The sequence below is a fragment of the Urocampus carinirostris genome, chromosome 3 (assembly GCF_059441175.1).
Source record: "Urocampus carinirostris isolate Australia breed hairy pipefish chromosome 3, RoL_Ucar_1.0, whole genome shotgun sequence".
Lineage (NCBI taxonomy): Eukaryota > Metazoa > Chordata > Actinopteri > Syngnathiformes > Syngnathidae > Urocampus > Urocampus carinirostris.
The window spans coordinates 31,334,076-31,354,487 of NC_142351.1; the positions used below are offsets into that span (position 1 = coordinate 31,334,076).

At 39.9% G+C, this 20,412-nt stretch overlaps 1 protein-coding gene across 1 annotated transcript; it reads left to right on the top strand.

The window, feature by feature from the left end:
* The first annotated feature begins 568 nt into the window (after positions 1 to 568).
* Positions 569 to 19,209, top strand: LOC148369441 (insulin receptor substrate 2-like). The gene is made up of 3 exons (XM_088331466.1): positions 569 to 3,394; positions 4,592 to 5,076; positions 15,442 to 19,209. Exons 1-3 carry the CDS (start codon positions 732 to 734, stop codon positions 15,444 to 15,446), a joined length of 3,153 nt encoding a protein of 1,050 aa, XP_088187592.1. The 5' UTR covers positions 569 to 731; the 3' UTR covers positions 15,447 to 19,209.
* The last annotated feature ends 1,203 nt before the right edge of the window (positions 19,210 to 20,412 follow it).

A 20,412-nucleotide genomic window follows, 5' to 3' on the forward strand; every position in this document is an offset into this window, starting at 1 on the left:
CGTTCAATACTGAATCGGACGTCGCCCCTATCAGATTGAGTTTTGCGGGCGCTTTGGATTATTCCAGTTTTTGTTCGCTTTCATTTGCAAAAAAATACTAAATTCTGTCTTTGATAAAACATTAGCGCATAAGCATTGCAAACACAGGACTGCAGTTTTTAAACGAGTTGCAAGGAAGACTCACTTGTTCCAAAATACGACACGACTATGCTTATATAACAATGGGGACGTCACGGTTGTTTACAAGTGCGAGTGCCTGGAAATTGCACACGGTCACACCAACAAAACAAGGTTTAAATGCTTGGTTAAGAAAGCTTTCATGTCAAGTAGCCACCATGCTACACAACCTCAACTTTTTTTTTTTCAAGAAAAACAAGTGTAATGACCATAAAATCATCTTGTTTTTCGTCTGTATTAAGAGGAAAGTACAAGGGGCGGGGTTTACAGTGTTTGAATTATCAAGACAGCCAATGAGTGCCGTCAGAGGCGGATGATTGACAGGCACGCCCCCCTATGACTCAGTGTTCTTAGTTGTTTTTCGAGCTGCGCGTCACATGTTGTTTTTCTCTACAACCGGATCAGTCCTACGATAGTCTTGCTCCCTCCGTTTGTTTTTGTTTTGTTTTAAAATTACTTTGAACAGAGCGGACACGTCTGCAATGGGTTGTTTAAAAGTAGAATCGTAGCTGTGCTTTATTTTTTCCCCGAAGTGAGCGCGCGCTGTGATTACGATGGCGAGTCCTCCGGGGGCGACGGGACACCTGTTATTCAATGGCGTCCACGGCGTAAAGAAGTGCGGCTACTTGAGGAAGCAGAAACACGGACACAGGCGCTTTTTCGTGCTGAGGGAGCCCGGTGACCGCTCGCCGGCTCGGCTGGAGTATTACGAGAGTGAGAAGAAATGGCGGAACAAGGGTGCCGCTAAACGGATAATAAGTTTGGACTCCTGCCTTTGCGTCAACAAGCGAGCGGACGCCAAACACAAATACCTGATCGCCCTCTACACCAAAGACGAGTATTTTGCTGTGGCCGCAGACAGCGAGCAGGATCAGGAGAGCTGGTATGTGGTTCTGACCGACCTCCTATCCGAGGGTAGGGTGTACAACAGCCCTGCTTCCACTTCCTCCCTTGTTGGGTTTGAAGAGGCCAACTATGGAGTTGTTACCCCGGCAACAGTGGCATACAAGGAGGTATGGCAGGTTAATTTAAAATCCAAAGGTCTGGGTCAGGTGAAGAACCTCACTGGAGTTTACAGGCTTTGTTTGTCAAGCCGAACCATCAGTTTTGTGAAGCTGAACTCTGAGACTGCAGCGGTGTGTTTACAGCTAATGAACATCAGGAGGTGCGGCCACTCTGACAGCTTCTTTTTCATTGAGGTCGGGCGATCAGCAGTAACTGGCGCTGGGGAGTTTTGGATGCAAGCGGAAGATTCTGTGGTGGCCCAGAACATCCACGAGACAATCTTGGAAGCTATGAAAGCCATGAAGGAGCTTTCAGAGTTCAGACCCAGGAGCAAAAGCCAGTCGGCCAGCACCACTCCTATCTCTGTGCCTACGAGGCGCAACATCAATAACTTGCCTCCAAGTCAAACTGGGCTGGTGAGAAGATCCAGAACGGCCAGTGCAGCCGCGACATCTCCAGCTAGGAAGTTTACATCCTGCCGGGTGAGAACCTCCAGCGAAGGCGACGGCAGTGTTCCGCGGCCCGTGTCCATGTCGATGCCTGTGGATGAAAGACCTGCCAGTCCTTGCGCTGGCAGTCAACTCAGCAGGTCTCAAACCCTGAGTAATGGGCGAACATGCAGGATGTTGGAGTCTTCCTCTAACATGCTTCACGGCTTGTGCATGCCAGGATCCAACTCCCCTCCAGTCACCTCCAGCCCCATCAGCATGTCACCCGGACATGCTCTCTCCACTCCCAACAAAGCTGGACAACTTTTCAGTTACAGCGGGTCCCTCAGCGACACCGGTTTCATACTGTGTGACGATTACAGTTGCAGCCCAATTGAAACAAAATTCCTCCCTCTGACCCGGAGTGATACCCTTGAATCTCTTTCAAGCACCCCTTCATCACGTGACATGGGCGAACCTTGTAGCTACATGCTCATGCTAGGTGCAAAGTCCAGAACAGGTGGTGAAGTACCGGCGATGGATAAAGCTTACAGGAAGCGAACTCACTCCCTAACCACGCCACGTCAACAGAAAACAGTGGCGCCTCTGTCTTCTGCGTCACTAGATGATTACACACTTATCCAAGTCCACGATGGGCACAACTCTCATACTGCCTCACCAAAGGTCTGTTATCCAGAAGATTACGGTGACATAGAGATTGGTTCATCCCGAAGCTCGATCAGTAACCTTGACGATGATGGTTACATGCCCATGACTCCCGGTGTGGCACAGCAGTCCAGCAAGGTGGACAACTACGTGCCGATGAGCCCAATGTGCGTCTCGGCACCAAAGCAAATTGTGAACCCCAGAGCTCACCCTCGTGGGGCTACCAGCAGGAGTTACAAAACCAGCTCTCCCTCCAGCATCTCACTAGAAGACAACGGTTACATGCGAATGTGGTGCAGTTCCAAGTCCGCCGTGGAGAGTGCAGACAGGCATGGGGAATACATGAACATGTCACCTGGAAACCCACCTGCACTCCAGACACCACCTGACTTCTACTTGGGTTTATTGGCTGGAGAACCAGCATCCGCTAGGCCGGCATACCAGCCTAGTTCCCTGTCACTCCCAGCTGAAGTCCAAAGCTCCAAGAATGATGACAGCGACCAGTATGTGTTGATGAGCCCTCAAAGTCTGAGGCAGAGGGATCCAGATTCAGATCACTATTCCATGATGCAACCTGCCTCAGGCCAGGATCCGACATTGAGCCCCGCAACCTTTTCTCCAGCGAGACACAGCCGGGTTCCAAACCTGACTCACAGAGGAAGACTTGGCAGGCCCAACAGGCTGTCCCTTGACACTCTCAGGACCCTGCCGAGCATGCACGAGTACCCACTCACTAGTGAGCCCCAGAGTCCTGGAGAATACATCAATATTGACTTCAGTGGCACTCGAATTTCACCACTTTCCACGGAGTCCACAGAGAGCCAGTCATCATCTCTGAGTTCTAGTGACGAGGGTTCCGCCAGGCCATGTCTGACTTCCTACATGAAACTTGAAATGGCCTTGCACCAGCCGATGAAGGGCGTTGCCGCGCTTGTTGCAGAAATCCCAGATGGAGTCCCAGGTCTCCCCTTGTATCCCAGCTCTGAGGTGAATGGGGTGTTCCACACGGATGGGCAGGTAACACCAAGAGAGGGCGAAGCAGGCCATCATGAATATACAGAGATGACGTTTGGAATGACCAGCTCACCGCCGCAACTTGTTCCTCAACTACAAACAAGGTATGTGTGTTTATTTTTATTCATATAGTAAATTGTAGGTTTTTTTACATGAAGTTTTGGAATTTAACGCTTTGTGTGAGTCAGGAATTAAGTCAAGTCGCGTTGATTTTTATTCGCTTTATTCACAAAGACTCTCAAAGGGATGCACACAAAAAAACTATGGTTTTTACGTCATTCGCTGATCTTAAACCTAAATGGAGGCAAATTTGAAACACAACCTTCGGGCTCATCATAATACTATTTAAGGCCAGTAGGTAGAAATGTAATGTTTTCTCAAAAGGTACATTGTGTAATAATTGACCACGAGATGGCACGGTATTGTCTAATGCAAACAAAAAACAGTGCCAAATGATCACAGCATTGCGACAAGATGCCGGACAAACATGGCTGTGACTACTAGGTATGGATTCCACTATGGAAAAGAAGTGCAAATTCATCGACTTATGAATATTCATCAAACTTAACATTAGTATGATAGTCCATGTATTTTTGCCTTTTATTCAAATCAGTTTTTTTTTTCTTTTCCACTGACTGAAGTTTTTTTTTTATACAAATAGGAGGCACTAGATATTGCATAGTGTCCCAATTGTGAACACAAATACTTGTCTATTTCGAAGCTTGGGTCCGTAACTGTTTTGATGGGTTGGTTAAAGTCAAGGTTTCACTAATTTCTATAATTTTCTTTCTCAGTAATGAGATATTTTTAAAGCCTACTACTAAATAAATAGAGCACAATATTATTGGATGTTTGCTGGTTCATTATTGATCTATCTTTGGATTTTATTCCCTTCAAATAGCTTGTTTTTCTTTTTGAATGGAAGACAAATACAAAGACTGCATTTTTTTTTGTACCGTGTATTAGTGCGCAATGTTTCAGGAAGAAAGAAAATGCAGATGGCTACAAGCTAGCCTGATAGACAATTTGAGGTTGATATTCCATCGGTCTGTTCTAGATAAATTTCAGCATTTTGGGTCGGGACACTGTGAGCAGAATAAAAGTAAATATTAAAAATAATTCATTTTGCTTATATTAGTTAGAAATGTTCCATATTTAGTGGGAAATTTATGCTTTTGCTCATTGTTAATGTTGCCTAAGAATGTATTATCTCCCATGCCTTATTTTGTATTTTGCTAAGAAAATAATATGTTGATATTAAATTAAATCTTTTCTGTTTTGTCTCTTGGGTTCTCAATTAGCCAGAGCAGCAGAGGGAGAAGGCATTCACTCGAGGAGCCGGCGGTTCCAGAAGGACTTGGTGTTTTCCTCCTTGGAGCTGTCTCCCCTTCCGTACTGGACCCCGATTGCTCCGCCAAAGTGATTCGGGCAAACCCCCAAGGACGCAGACGCCACAGCTCGGAGACCTTCTCATCCACGGCCACCGTGACGCCCGTCTTCCCCTCATTTGCCCGCGGGGAAACAGTGAAGAGGCACAGCTCTGTCGAAAACATATCCTCGCGGAGCAGCGAGGGCTCCGATGACGAGTACGGTAGCCCCGCGAACCGGCAGAGCTCGACCGCATACCCGAACGGACTCGACTACATTGCCTTGAATCTGCTGGACAACAACCGTGAAGAGCTGGTTGGATTTAAGCCAGCCGGCAGCTGCAAACAGGGTATGAATGGATTACACAGCACGCCATATGTCTGCTTGGGCTTCAAGGAGTCTGCAACTACTGCCAAAGGTGAGACTTCTCATATTTTTAGGAGCTAAGTACATGATGTTCATTTGACATACAACACGATATGAATATATTGCAGCCCCAAATTGCCCTTCAGATTTTACTTTAATCTCATGCTGAAGGGAATTCACACCATAGTGGGAGTACGCAAACATGATTAAAGTAGAATTATAATGTAATATTTCCTATTAACATAAGGAAATCAAAATTATTTTATTTTATATGTATGAGGGGAAAAAATAATTGTATTATTTAAATAACAAATACATATAACCTGATACTAACACTATAATTGCATGTAATCAAAATCAATTTCACTTTTCAAAATAACTTTTGAGATCCAAGTTGTGTGTCGATTTGAACCGATTTAAATGATTATACGTTAAATTCATCAAGAAGTAAGAGTGTATGTAATGATACAACAAAGTTGTCAGATTTTAATGTTTTACTGCCACTGTATTAAAATTCCCAATATGGTATAGAGCGCTCCCCTTTCCATTGACACATTTCCCATTAATAGGGTTTGTTCATGGTAGTTTTATATATGCACACAGCACTAAGTTACCGTATTTTCCGCACTATAGGGCGCACCGGGTTATAGGGCGCACCCCCAAAAAATAGTTTTTGGTCCTATATCTTCCATAGATAAGGCGCACCGGATTGTAAGGCGCTACAATGGGAACGTCTACAAAACAGTCAGATAGTTCAGTCCAACTTATTACCCCCTTAACATTCCCAAAGCTTGCAAAGAAGCAAATACGTGTCGTAGACACGTGCGGATGCGGTGTCCGTACGATGTCACTCAAATGCATCATTTCAAATATTATTCGGAAGGTTAAAGTCTTGGGATTCAAGAAATGCCAAACATTTCTATGTTTCTATTTTCTTTTTCGCTCACAACTTTACTGAGCATATGACAATAAACACTTGGAATTGAGTTTAATTCACTCAACTCATCACAGCAACATCAAGATCGTTCTAAAACAAGATACCGGGAAAATATAAAGCCGCATAACTCACCTAAGTTCTCACGTTCAATAATGATACGCAATCATGGTCTTCTTACAACCGTGAGTGAAGTAAATCCAGGAGAGTAGAATATTTACAAATACAGACTAATGAAACATGTTTCTTTATGGCGTACTGTAGCAAGCTTGCTATGCCATTGCTAAACTCGGCCGATTGCAGGGTTTGTTTTGGCCATCCAGCCAATCCGAGGCTCCAAATAACTTCAGCCAATAGTAAACGATTCAAATGATGATTGACACATTGGTTAGCCAATGAAACGCCGGTATATAAATCCCAGCATACACCGCGGACTTGCTACGCCATTGCTAAACTCGGCCGATTGCAGGGTTTGTTTTGGCCATCTAGCCAATCCGAGGCGCCGAATAACTTCAGCCAATAGTGATCGATTCAAATGATGATTGACACATTGGTTAGCCAATGAAACGCCGGTATATAAATCCCAGCATACACCGCGGACTACTCCACGTTCGGGGTAAAATCGAGTCGGCGGCTGTTGAGTAAGTTGCGAGACCTTGCGAATTTAATATTGAGCCATATATAAGGCGCACTGTGTTATAAGGCGCATGGTCAGCTTTTGAAAAAAATTAAGACTTTTAGGTGCGCCTTATAGTGCGGAAAATATGGTACATTAAACCTGCATCTTCCTCAACACATATTCCTCGTGTCTTACTCTTACCTTTACTGCTCGGGCGCCCCTGGCATGTATTGACCGCATCGTTCCATAAGCCGGAGGGTTGAAAGCTTGGGGAAAAAAGTCGCGGCCTATAGTATGAATTTTACGGTACATTTTTGCTCATTGAGTTTAATGTTAGCTACCTGTATTATTTGAACTATTTTTGTCACTCCTGTTATTTGCGAAAACATGTTGTGATTTTTGTTTTGTAATGATACAAGGATCTTTTTTCCACTAATGATTTTGTTTTATATCATCAACCTTTTGTTGTGATAGTTAGATCATTATGCCTAATACATTGGATGATCTTTTATTGGTGAGAGGTATTTTTTAATTCAAGTAATTTCATCTTTAGTGATCTGATAACAAGTTCATTCATAAATATCAAATGTCAGCAATAATCACATTACACCATGATACCCTCTGAAACTGAGGCGTAGCATATCAGATTGAATTGTATGCCCTTAAAATCTAACCTTAAAATCCAACTTCCCTGAAATTGTACCATCCCCCATTTCTGAAAATACATATCAAGTTATTTTTTCCTATCCACCATTCAACTCGTAATGGCCATTGAAAAAAAATCTACCTCTTTTCCTTCGCTGCATTCAAAACAACTTAATAAAAGGCATGCGTTTACAGCTTTTGTACCTTAATTTTTTTCGCAAATAGCAACCAAGCGGGCGGATCTTAACTTGAACACACAATAAGCAATGGCACCACGAGGCTGCGGTGAAACGTGTGCGGGCCAAGAACAGTGAAGTAAACAATCTTTCGGGTGCGGGGTGATGCTGCTGTGCATGTGGCCTGTATACACCAACTATAACAATCGACTCGGTAGGAAACGAAGAGGGCCAAATGTTGCAGTGAATCAGAACTGTGCTCACATGTTTCTGTGAGTATTCAAAGGTCGGTGACGGCGTGTGGAGCTTTGAGCGCTGACATGTGAGATCTGGCGCAATTCTGCGAATGACTGTCCTTGCAGGCACCAACGGGGAAACAACTAAGTGCTTGTGTTGCTCTCTGGCTGTCAGGTAGTTTAATGGCATGAAATTCCTCATTGGATTCCGAGAAAGAAACACTTGCGGCAAAAGGTTACTAAGGCATAAAAATGCCTCTTATTTCAAAGAAGGTGTGTAAGCTTTACCAAACTCTAATAAAAAAAACAACGAAAAGAAGCACTTTGAATTGGAAAAATGTAAAGTGTCGTATTTGTCGTTCTCTGGTTACTGGTTCTCTTTTAATAACCACAGAGATGTTTTACTCAGTTTTCTCACCTTGAAGGGACAGCGTCTTGACCACCAATGTTTCTGTATCGTGTAGTGCACCCAAAACGAAAGTACAAGGAAGAATACAATCTAAAGAGACTCAATGTGACGAAACCACACAATTTTTCTTCTTATTGTTTTGGTCAGCCTTTCACAAGATTTTTTGGTTTTTGGGTTACCCTTGGCAGCAATGTGGCAGCTCTCTCTTGGTGAGCCTCGTGTTATATAAAATAAATACAAATGTTTTGACCCATGCGTTTTAAAAAATTGCATCTTTATATGAGGATTTGTGTATTTTCTCTTCTTATTTAAACTAATATTGTATTTTTAATGAACTTTCTTTTTACCACTAGGAAGCACACAAAATCCCTCTTAACAGGGAAAATATAGATTTAAAAAAGAAAGCACATTATATTTAACATTTAAAGGTGAGCAGCATTTGAAAAAATAAGGCTGCAATCATGACTTTTTAAGCCAGGTGAATAACGCATGATTTGCATGCAAGTACATAGAATTTCTTAGACTCGTTGGAATAAACTCCGTTATTTCATCATTTGGGGCGCCCCAAACAGGCCTGATAGAAGTAAGATAAAATATTGCGTCTTTGGGTGTTTACAGTTTGTTCTGTGGGTTTTCATGTTAAAGTGTTTTAACTGTGGACATACATTATTTAATAAACTTCTATTGGAGGATTCCTTAGTAAGGTACAGCCAAAATGGTGTCCCTTGGTGCTACACCTTGACTGTAAACTGTAGTTGACACTGTGCCCTATATAAATATATATACAGCTTACACACACATTATAATATATATTATATATATATATATATATATATATATGATATAAATAACCAAGATAAATTTTAGTGTTGCTTAGGCCTTGCATGTACGGAATTGGCTATGTGTATAACTAAATTGGAACAATATAAAAAACATTTTCCTGAATTAAATTTTGTCTGCGAGCCAGATGTACTCATGAAAAGAGCCAAAAAATGGCTCACGCACCATGGGTTCCCGACCCCTTCGCTAAAGAGACATCGAAGTACGGTATACAGTTTGCATTCTGTCTCAATAGATTAGTAGATATGGCTCGACAGAAGCACAACAGCAGCGTCTGTGAACAAAAAGTGTCGTTTGTTATAATAGGGTTTGCGTTTATACAACCAGTCAGTATTTACCCAGCAGCCCACCGGGCCTTTATTGTTCACTAAATACACCAACCAAATTAGGGCCGACATTTCCGTTTTTTGAGCATGTCAACCATTTTTTTTCTCCTCATATTTGTGTCTGTGGTATTCGCAGTCACTTGTTTTGCTCCTCGGCTGACGTGATTGCACGAGCGGATGAATGCATGCATAACGGGACAAGGAGACGCGTGCAAAACCCGGCCCTTCTGCCTCATTAGGCCCTTCACTTAGCAGAAGTAAGACAAGCTGAAGCGGCAGGGGCCTCTGCTGACTATTGTATGCATAACAGAAAGACAAGGAGAATGGATGGTTGCTCTTTAGCTAACAAACACACTCACTGGCTAGGCAAACCTAAATGTTTGTTTACCAAAGACTCCGTGACACTGCTGTGCAAAAGTGGGGCAGGTTCAAGCACGCTTTCTCACGCAGATGTCAAATTAGGCATTCTAATGATTCACCATCAGAACAACCGAGACGTGGAATGAAAATACGTTTGCCTGTTTTAGTCAGAAAAAGGGATGTCAACTGGAGGTTAGCAACAAAACAGGAGTTAAAGGTAGCAACCCCTTTCTCGGGTTTCTGCCGACAGAAAAGTGCATCACCTTTACTTGGGTCACGAGTAACGACCAATGATGGTGTGCTTGTTTTTTCAAGGTTACATGTTATTGTTAACTGATCCATTCTGATGACCTATATTTACACTACATGTATGTACAGTAGTGTTGAAGAAAATTCCAACATTGGTCATCCGGCTTATGTGTGAGTGTTGCATTTTGTTTTTGGGTTTTGCGCATATTGTTGACAAATCTTAGGCTATAAATGTTGCATTTTCATTATTTGAAAAACATGCGTGATAAGGGTTCCATTTAAAAGGGATTATTCTGGAAGTAAAACATTTCATCCCTAGATAGAGGAGAATAATTATATACATTTTTGTCATTTTTTTCTCAGACAAACCAGTAACTGAATTATATTATTATTATATTAATATTGTTTGCTAAAATATAAGAATATTTTAAGAGTGAGTGTGTATTCAACATACCATAGCAAAGGAAACAAAGCAAGAAAAAATTTAGGATTTACTTCCCCTTTAGATGGATGTCTCCCTCTTTCACTGTCGAACAAACCGTGGTACATGAGTGAAATACATAAATAGGAAAATACAATTCATATATACCATATAAACCATTGGTCCCCAACCTTTTCTGCACCACATACCTGTTTAATGTTTAATCTTTTCACGGCCGTGCCCAATGTCAACATAAACGTATTTGTACTTTTTATAGTACAATAATAACAAGATTGATGGCTATAGAAAAAAACAACAATCATAATCATAATGAGCAGAATCTATTGTATAAAACATTGCTATTATCATAACTTTGACCAGTCTCTAAGCACCATGTTGTAAATATTGCTTTCTGCCTCTACCCGATAGACTTTCATCTTTTTTTCTTTTCAAAGTCTTTCTTACATGTTTACCCCGAAGTGCCACATCTTATCTCATTGCATACAATGTTTACTACGTTGTTATCAATAATATTAAAGACTATTTAATTTAACTAAAATGACCACAGATAAGGGTTGAAGGTATGATGAACCCATATCGTGACACATATTAGGCTACATTACTGTTACAGTCCATATTGTTGACAAAATGAACTGACCTGTTCAGTGGACATGTGATTGAGAAAATGTGCTCGTGGCAGATGGCCAAACCTCTGAAGGCCAAAGAGTGGCCTTAAACATCTTTGCCAATGTTCTTTCCGTCATGCTCATTTGAATTGTTTACTGGTTTACCTATTTGGACTGTGGTTGTGACTAGCACACCATCCGGCACGCCTATAGCTCAAAGAGAGAACGACCTGTCCGCTCTATGGAATTTATCTTCAAGAAAAGCGACATTCTCGTCCACCTTCTCTTAAATCCGCCTACTCTTTCAACACCAGTGGTTCGTCACAAAAATGGCGAATTACGGTATTTTCCGGGCTTTAAGTCGCTCCGGAGTACAAGTTGCACCGGCCAAAAAGATGCACAATTAAGAAGGAAAAAACACTCATAAGTCGCAATGGAGTATAAGTTGCAACTCTGAAAGCATGCATGTCATCTTGAAAGGTAATTTAAAATCAGGGTTCTTACAGGTGCTTGAAATCCTTGAAATTTACCGATTACCATTTTCGGCTGCACATTTTACAATTTGCAGCTTGTCATCTGCAGCATATGATTTTCTTTTCGGTGACATTTTGTTCACTCTTCTCAGTTGTTTTTCTAGATTACCGGTGTTGTGGCGAAAAATATCCCCCAGCATGAAAGCCCCACTGCCATCCACGCCCCAGCATATGACACTTGCGCAAACATACCTATAATGACTTTGCATCTCATTTTTCGGGGAAATGTACTAGAACAGTAGAATTTGTATATTGTATAGAAATCCCTTTACAGCAAGTGTAAAATATGTACTTTGCCCGAATAACGCCTTATCTTCTGAATGTTTGTGTCCCTTTTGGGAAGTAAAGTGGGACATTTTTTTGTCACAATACAACATGGTTCTAATTATCAACACAGGCTCTTGCGGTTTAGTGTGAAAATAACATGTGAAATTATATACACTGTAATAATGTGTTAAAAAGTTCAGAGAAAAGTCTTCCTGGAGTTTAAGTCGCACCCCCAGCCAATGTATGAATACCTGCTTATAGTCCGAAAAATCCGGTAGGTCATTTTGGTTATAACGATCAAATAGGAGAAGTGATTGCCCATCTGGAGCCAAATTTGCCCTGTTTCACAACTAAATTACTAAAATAGGAAATAAAAGATTGACATCTGTTGATCTCAACAGCACTGAATATTTGGGAGATCTTGGCTCTGTCGATTTTGATCCCGGTTTATTTATTGATTTTGATTAGGGTAAACCACATTTGGGGGAAAACTTTTTTTTTTTTCCTTTAGGTTTGCAAAAATCTACACCAAATGCATTTAAAAAAAACTATCAATTGTGTTTTGTACTGTACAGTTCAATTATTATGTTGATACTTTAGAACAGTTTATTTGGGTGTAATTGGATTCTACTGGCAGCACGGCGGCGCAGTGGTTAGCGCTTGTGCGGCAAAGTTCATGTCATGGGAACCTGTCGTGGGTTCAAATCCAGCTCCAGACTTCCTGTGCGGAGTTTGTATGTTCTCTCCGTGCTTGCGTGGGTTTCCTCCGGGCACTCCGGTTTCCTCCCACATTCCAAAAACATGCATTTCAGGTGGATTGGCCGGTCCAAATTGTCCCTAGGTGTGAATGAGCGAATGAGTTGTCTGTCCCTGTGTGCCCTGCAATTGGCTGGCAACCAGTTCAGGGTGTCCCCTGCCCATTGCCCGGAGATGGCTGGGATGGGCTCCAGCCCCCCCGCGACCCTAATGAGGATAAGCGGTACGGATGATGAGATGAGATGAGATGGATTCTACTGCTGGCCTCTGTAGTCAGTCATAAATTCGTAATTTCTTTAATGTGTCGAGACTATTATGATTTTAATCATTGTTCAATAATAAACCACACCCAATGCACATTAATTAAATTGTTTTATTGATTTAAAATACATCCTGTGCAAAATGGTCAGACAAGAATAACTAACTTTAAATTGGTTTTAACAGAAAGTTTTCAACTATAAATTCATCTGAGTTATTTGATCGCATTTAAAAGAACAAAGAAAAACAAAAAATATAGTAACAAAGGGAAAAGGAGCGATAGAAAAACAAAACTTTACATTTTTATATAAGAACATTGACACTGAAACACAGCAAATGTAATGAAATATTTATAAATCTACAAAAAAGATTAGATACAAAATAATTTTAACCCTTTTATGCTCAACAATTTTAAAGTCAACAACACAGATTCCCCCAAAAATGCATATTTTTGGTGTAATAGGGCTATAGTTTGGCATTATCTCTGGTCTGTCTGTGCAGCCCTTTGAGACTCCTTGTGATTAAGGGCATTACAAATAAACATGACTTGACTTGACTTGACTACCCAGCTCTATTGTCGTCATTTATGTGCAGTACATACAAGTATTATGCACGTGTTTTTTTAATATATATTCTGACTAAGTGCAATGTTTTTATTCACATTATGTTAGAGTGACTTTAACCTGTATTACATCAACTTGATTACAGGGCTGGGTATCTCTTCAGTTTTCCAATTCAATTAATGTAAATTTATACACAATCCAGCAAATGCCTTAAGTAGCACAGATTTGATTTTTATTTATATATAAATCTCAATAGAACCAATGACCAAAAAAATATAAACTAATCATGCTAACTCGTTTCAATAGTAAGTAAATGAAGAATTGCATTGAGACCAAATAAATAATTCAGAAAGCTGAATATTGTGGTTGCACTTGGTTTACATAGCAAATAATTAAGGAAATAAGCAGCTCAGAATGCCTCTGTCCTGATGAACCTTAAATTGTAATTTTGCATTCTATAAGAATTGATAACTTTTGCATTACAATCCAACCAACAGTGCATCAACTTTAACGGTAATTATTAGCCCACCAACCATTTGAAGGGGAAAAAATAAAAAATGACCCATATCGATGCACTCCCAGAGACATGTACAGCACACATGTGTATCAAAGCACAATAGGCCCGTGTCACCAGTTACTGCAAGAAACAATTATACATGTAATGTAGCACAACAAAGTCCTGTTTTCCAGTCTGTGCATACGTGGTGTGCGGGTAAAGTAGGCTTTCATGTTCCAGATTGACGCGTTTGTTAGCTGCTCAATAAGTGCATGGCCAGGGTAGTGCCGACCCCGGCTCCAGATGAGATTACGGCCTCTGTACAACAGATTAGACAGCAGGCTTTGATTAGATGCTGCCTGCTACTAAATCAAAGCACGTCTGAATAACAGCTTGTTTACAACATCATGTAGTTGGACTAGATCAGTGGTTCTCAAATCGTGGGACGGGCTCTCCTGGAGGGCCATCGAGACTCTTTCAAGGGGGACATGTTTGACCTCGGGGATATTTTAAATGTTTTTAAAACTGACCTAGAATATAGTGGAATTGCACTTTCACTACATTAGGGGGCAGTACCAGTCTCACTGGGTGGGTGTGAGAGCATATCTTCCTCCAAGAGTGGTCATGACTGAGGATAATTGAGAAGCACTGGGCTGGATAAATGCTTCAACTTTCAAACTCAATTCGTTCCAGGTTGTCGGTTGAGGTCTGGTTCAGTCCAGGTGTTTCTGCTAATGTCATTGCACTATTTATTTTGTTTTATGCACTTACAACTTAGGCAAGTTTAAAAGCACTACCTCGTGAATATTGCCTATACTGTATATTCTAATATTATGTTTTATTTAGTTTTTTTATCACATGTGATTTAGCTGACCAGAGTTGAGTCCTCATTGGTGCCCATGCGGTTAAAGGATCCGTGAACTATGAACTGTGATTTATTAACGACCGTGTTAGTTCTTTGATCTCTTCTCACTCTATCCTTCTACTTGTGTCTTCTTAACTCTTCCGTACAACAACAACGTACCGTATTAGTGGAACATCACTGCCTTTTAGTCCGAACTCAACCCCTACCCGTTTCTAATTTCACGATGGGTACTAGTACCCTGTTTAAACATTTCCAACCGGCCACGACAGGCTTTTGAATTAGGCCCTTTCACTCACTTTCAGCATAGCCATTGTTTCTCTTACCCGTACTTTACTTTTTAAGCGAGAGCAGTTCTGAAGGGTGGAGACCAGCGCGGCACAAAGCGGGCCGTTGTATAGCTAAAATGTGGCCGAAACGAGGGCAAATTTTACTTGCTAATTTGGGTTGAGGATCAAGGGCCGAGACATTCGAAAGCTGATTCACCATTGTACTTATCATCTTTTCATTTGTCTGTCAGCGGCTCCTTTTGTGGTCATAGCAACGCAGCATCCCCTTACTAGACCCCCCCAACCCTTCCCCCATTGCTCTCCAGTCCCGGATTATGTAATTATAACTGCTGCTGAAACACTTTTGAACTTCCATTCTCTGCATGCTTACCCCGAAGACTCAAATGTTTGTTTTCTTTTGAGAGGATGCATTGTTTCATATCAACAAACATATAGCTGTGTGTTTGGATTGACTAACGGTAGTTCATCTGATGCTTTATTTCATTAAATTCTTTATGTGTACAATGGATGTTTAAATAACTAAATATTTTCCTCTTTGTTGTTTCTTACAGATTAAAGGAGTGTCCACCACGCTTTTGACCTCTGCACCCAGAGGAGATGGCATGCAAATTCCTGGACGCCATATGAAAATGCACATAAGTGTTCCGCTGCCCAGATTTATGCATGTCGGTAAATTGGGAGTGTATGTATTATGCCGAAACTATTAAGTCAGTGAACACTGTTACCATGAAACCTGACTCCCGAGAAGCGTGAGAGGTACACTGAGTACAGAACTATATTTGATGAGTTTATTTATTCCTAAAGGCGGAATGTGTAATGGGTCCCTGCCCAATGCCTTAAATGTCAATAATGTTCTCTGTTTTCAAGCAAAGCAGCAATCTATTTTATTGCAGAGTGTCCTTCTAAGCTTCTATTGTAAACCGCTCGGGAAAGTAAAGTAGTACTATTTTAGAAAGTTGCATTCAAATTATTTTCCTAAGTTGGTATTTATTCTCACAATTTATTTTTTTAACCAAGCATGAGAAACTATATTTGTGAAGATATATATATTTATCTGATGCACTGCCCTTGCCACCTCCTTACCTTGCTCACGTGAGCCGGAGTTTTAATGCTTACTTTACGATCCCCCGGAACGGTACAAGCGCATTTTGTGCACACCATCTGTAACATAAGAACTCCCGGGGAGGCGGATGAATGGAAATCTGAAAAAAGTAAAGTGGTGGTTCTCAAACTGGGGTCTGCAACTAAAATCTGTCCACATACATCACGCATTACAATACTGCCGCTTGGGGATCCCATAGCACAAGTGCGGGTTCAGACCACTAACTCTTAGCCGCCTCGCCTCAACGGTTGTCACTTACAATGCTTAGTTTGAGCTGAGAAAAATTGAAACAAAATTTTCTACAGTCTTAAATGAAAAATAAGGGGGCACTTAGTACATATGCACACGCTATGCTGGAATGGATATGGTATATGTTAGGGCTGCAAGATTAACCTAAATCTAATCGACGTTGCGATGTGACGTTGTGCGATTGTGTAATCACAATACACTGTCGTTTTTTTCAAGGGTTTTTAGTTCTGTGTTTGTGTTTTTTTCCCCTTTTGTTATTTGAGTAATGGATTTTTTGGCCACCAAGAATTGTCACAGTTCGGGTTATAAGCGCAGTACCAGCCGATCAGAGGCAAGTTTTAAGAGCACTTGACAATAAAGGCAAGACAAATATTTCAAGAATCACTCTAAGTCAACCACCCACCGCAACCCTAACTAAACCCCCCGGAAGAATGTGCTGTTTTCTTAAAGTAAAGCATCTCGCTTTGATTAGGTACTCACAAAAAAACGAAACTAGCACAGAAATTGCACTTTGCTCTTAAAAACCAAAATCGCGTTGAAATTGCTAAACTGGTCTGAAAACTGGCAATTATTATTTTCTTCTAAAATCGTGCAACCTCGGTATATATGATATATGTACATGTATATAAGTAGACAAACTCTGACCAGAAGTTTGAATCAAAGCAACTTGTACTATCAATTTTAAGGACTATAGCTGCAACTAACAATTCTTTTAATCGTCACTAACTATTGAGACAATTAGTGGAACAATAGTTGCATCCCTATTGAGGACAAATACTTTCAATACGGACATTGTTTCATATGTATCAAAAGTAAACTACAAAAAGTGAGTAAAATTAGAGTAGATGCATTAATTAATTCAAATACAATTTTAAGTAAAAAAAAAGTCTAGTTCCACTGTCGTTTATGATAACTAATATATATATATATTATATATATATACTTATTTTGTTCACCTTTTTGCCTTATTTTATTCTTTTACAAAACAAATCGCACCACAAAAATAATATTTGAAACAAGCAAGATCATATACCAATTGAACAAGTTTGAATTTTTCGCTAAGTTTCAGAAGTTACAGTAGTGTATTGTCTTTAGATCCCCAAACAACTGCTCAATTCAAAGTCTTTTTGCACGATGTTTGGCTAAGCCATTCATTCTGTTTTTTTATTCACTTCTAACCGACAAGAAACCATTTCAAATAACTTGCATCCATTTTTTATGAGTTTGTTGGATGTACAGTCACTTCTCCGGTATCTATGGACCCACACAGTTTGAGAACCATTACTGGTCTGAAATTCTGAAGCTGGAAGTGAAACTAAAGCGCCAATATTTAATACAAAGTTGCATCGGATCACGAACATACTGTACGGTTTATGCAGACTATTCCCCCTTTGCATCAATCACAACACATCTCAGTTGTTTGCACGATCTCCAACTATTATAATGTATCTTATATTTTGTTAGTGTGACAGCTGTTTTAACATGTAACACCGTTCTCACATTAGCTTAAACTTGAAGCTGTTTTCATTTTATTTGATCTTTCCAAGTCTTACAACGCTAAATGTCAGAGGTCATTCCTCCATGTTGTCATCCACACGTGCCGAATCCACCTCCACTCTTTCAGGGTACTACAAAGCTGGTTAACTTTCGTTGGCATCAGGTACCGAAATATCGCCGAGCTGGCGACATGTTACCAGTTTTCTGACATTCGAGCTGTATACTAGGATGGTACTGGTGTTTGTATTTATGAACTACCTGGATGTGAATACGCTGTAAATAGACAGAGTTTTACGAGAAACGATTCTACTGAGAGTGCGGAGAATTATTTAATATAGATTTTATCTGTGCTGCATAAATATATAGAGATATGTATACAGTATTTCCGTAAAAATATTTTGCCTACCCTTATTATTTTTGCTCAAAGATTGAAAGTGTATGTATAGTTTCTCCTTGACTGTCCAAAAGTGACATATTTTAAGAATGAAAAATACAGAGACCCTTGGCTAGTTTGCGCTTCAGTTATTGCTAGTTCACTCCTTCGCGGGGGAAAAAAATTCATTTAAAAAAAAAAAAATGCTTTCGGCAGCATTAAGCAACGTTTCAGGCAGCCAAAGTTCAAGCCGATTGGCCATGCAATGTTAAAAAAAGATTTAAAAAAAAAACTGAAGAAAATAAAAGCAACGTATGCTTTCTACTGCATGAGATTGGGGTGGCTGGGGAAGCCAAGTTTCCTGCTGATCCACCAGCACCCCTTGACTTGAGATCATTGATGCCAATTTTTATCATAACGTCTTTTATACTGTTCTGTGATCGGTCACCTGCTATGCATTCCTCTACATCTCGCTAACAGTATGTCCTAATCCTTCATCATGCCGAAGCCCTTGTTCTCTCTCTCTTTATTGTTCTCGCTCAGCTTTTTGGTAGCTGTGCGCCAAAGAAACATCAACTAATTTGAAATAGGTACTGAGTTTGTATTTATTCTCTCTTGCTCTCTCTCTCGCTCTGATTCTCAGTCAGCAAGTCCTTTCAAATGAAGGGCACCCCAATAATAAAGTGCGATACTACTTCGCAGATTTTCACTTTTCACCGGTGGTTCTGGTCCCCATTAACCGCGAAAACCGAGGATTCTCTGTATAATAATTGCCTTGTTGATAAATTTCACCTACATTATGCAATAGTGACCTGAATATGATCTAGTTTTTTAACAGTGGAACCAAATGTAACAAAGGCATCTATGATTTAATTTGTTTAGGTTTGCTGTTGTCCCTTGCAGAGAAAAAACATATAATAGTTTTTGCCAATTGGTTTTGTCTTTCGTGTCAATGTCTTCCTTTGTACATACAACACTATGCTCTATTGTGACATGAAAAGTTATTATAACAAGTTATAGATTCTATCGGTCAATTATTGCTTTGATCTGTATAGATTGTGCATAGTGACCTAAATAAATCATTTATTTAAACCTGTACCACTGTCTTCCTTGTTGGTTTGTTTCTCATTAATGAGGCTTCTTAACCATAGCCCCAAAGTGCAATAAAAAATGTTAGTTTGTGTTGGTAAATACTGTCACTAAGTGTGAATGGGAGAGTGAGTTAAATCTCCTTTGTGCGCTGAGACTGACTGGCAACCAGTTTAGTGTGTCTCCTGCCACCCGCCTGAAGATTAGCATAGGCTCCAGGGCCCCCGCAAGGCTACTGAGGATGAGCAGCGCAGAAAATGGATGGATATATATATATATATATTTATATATTTAAAAAAGAAAACCTGTTTATGTGCCAACTTTGTCCCCATTGTCCATTTGTGTGTCTGTAACAAAAATACAACAAAATGACTACGAAACTAAATATCAAATTTAGTGTTAAAAATGGGGTCTAACGTATTATTTTGTCTTCATTATGATTTGAAAAAAATACAAAATACTACGAAAAATACTACAACAGTAATTATAAAAAAATACTATTACAGACACATAACAACCCAAAAAAAATACAAAAATACAACCACAGTAATATTTAAAAATCCTTAAGAAATACTAAAATGATAGTAATATGGAAACACTTCAAAATACTTCTTCAGAAATGCTACAAAAATACTATTACACAAGCATAACAACAACAAAAACTACAAAAAATACAGCCACAGAAATATTTTAAAAAATACTATCGAAATACTACAATGATATTGGTGTGGAAACACTTCTACAGAAATGCTACATAAATACCATTAGAGTAACACTATAATACAAAACGACTGCCACATAGCATTACAACAGAAATACTACTAAAATACTTTATGACAGAAACACATCAAAATACAACTACCGGTACATTAATACGATAAAACACTAGGAGATACAGTACAAACATGCTACAAAATCATGTGGAAATACTAACAAAATACTACAAAATAAATGTACAATTATACGCTAAAAATTCTACAAAAATACCACATAAATGAAACTCATGTAATACTACAAAAATACTACAGAGATACTGCAAAAATACAACTCAAGCAAGACTTTAAAAAGTCTTGAGGAAATCCTACAATAGTACAACTGCCGGAATGCTACAAAAATACAACCTCTTTAATACTACGAAAATTGATTTTAGAAAACAATACAAAAACATGACTGCAGAAATACTACAATGCAGTGCTAGGAAGCAAATGGACT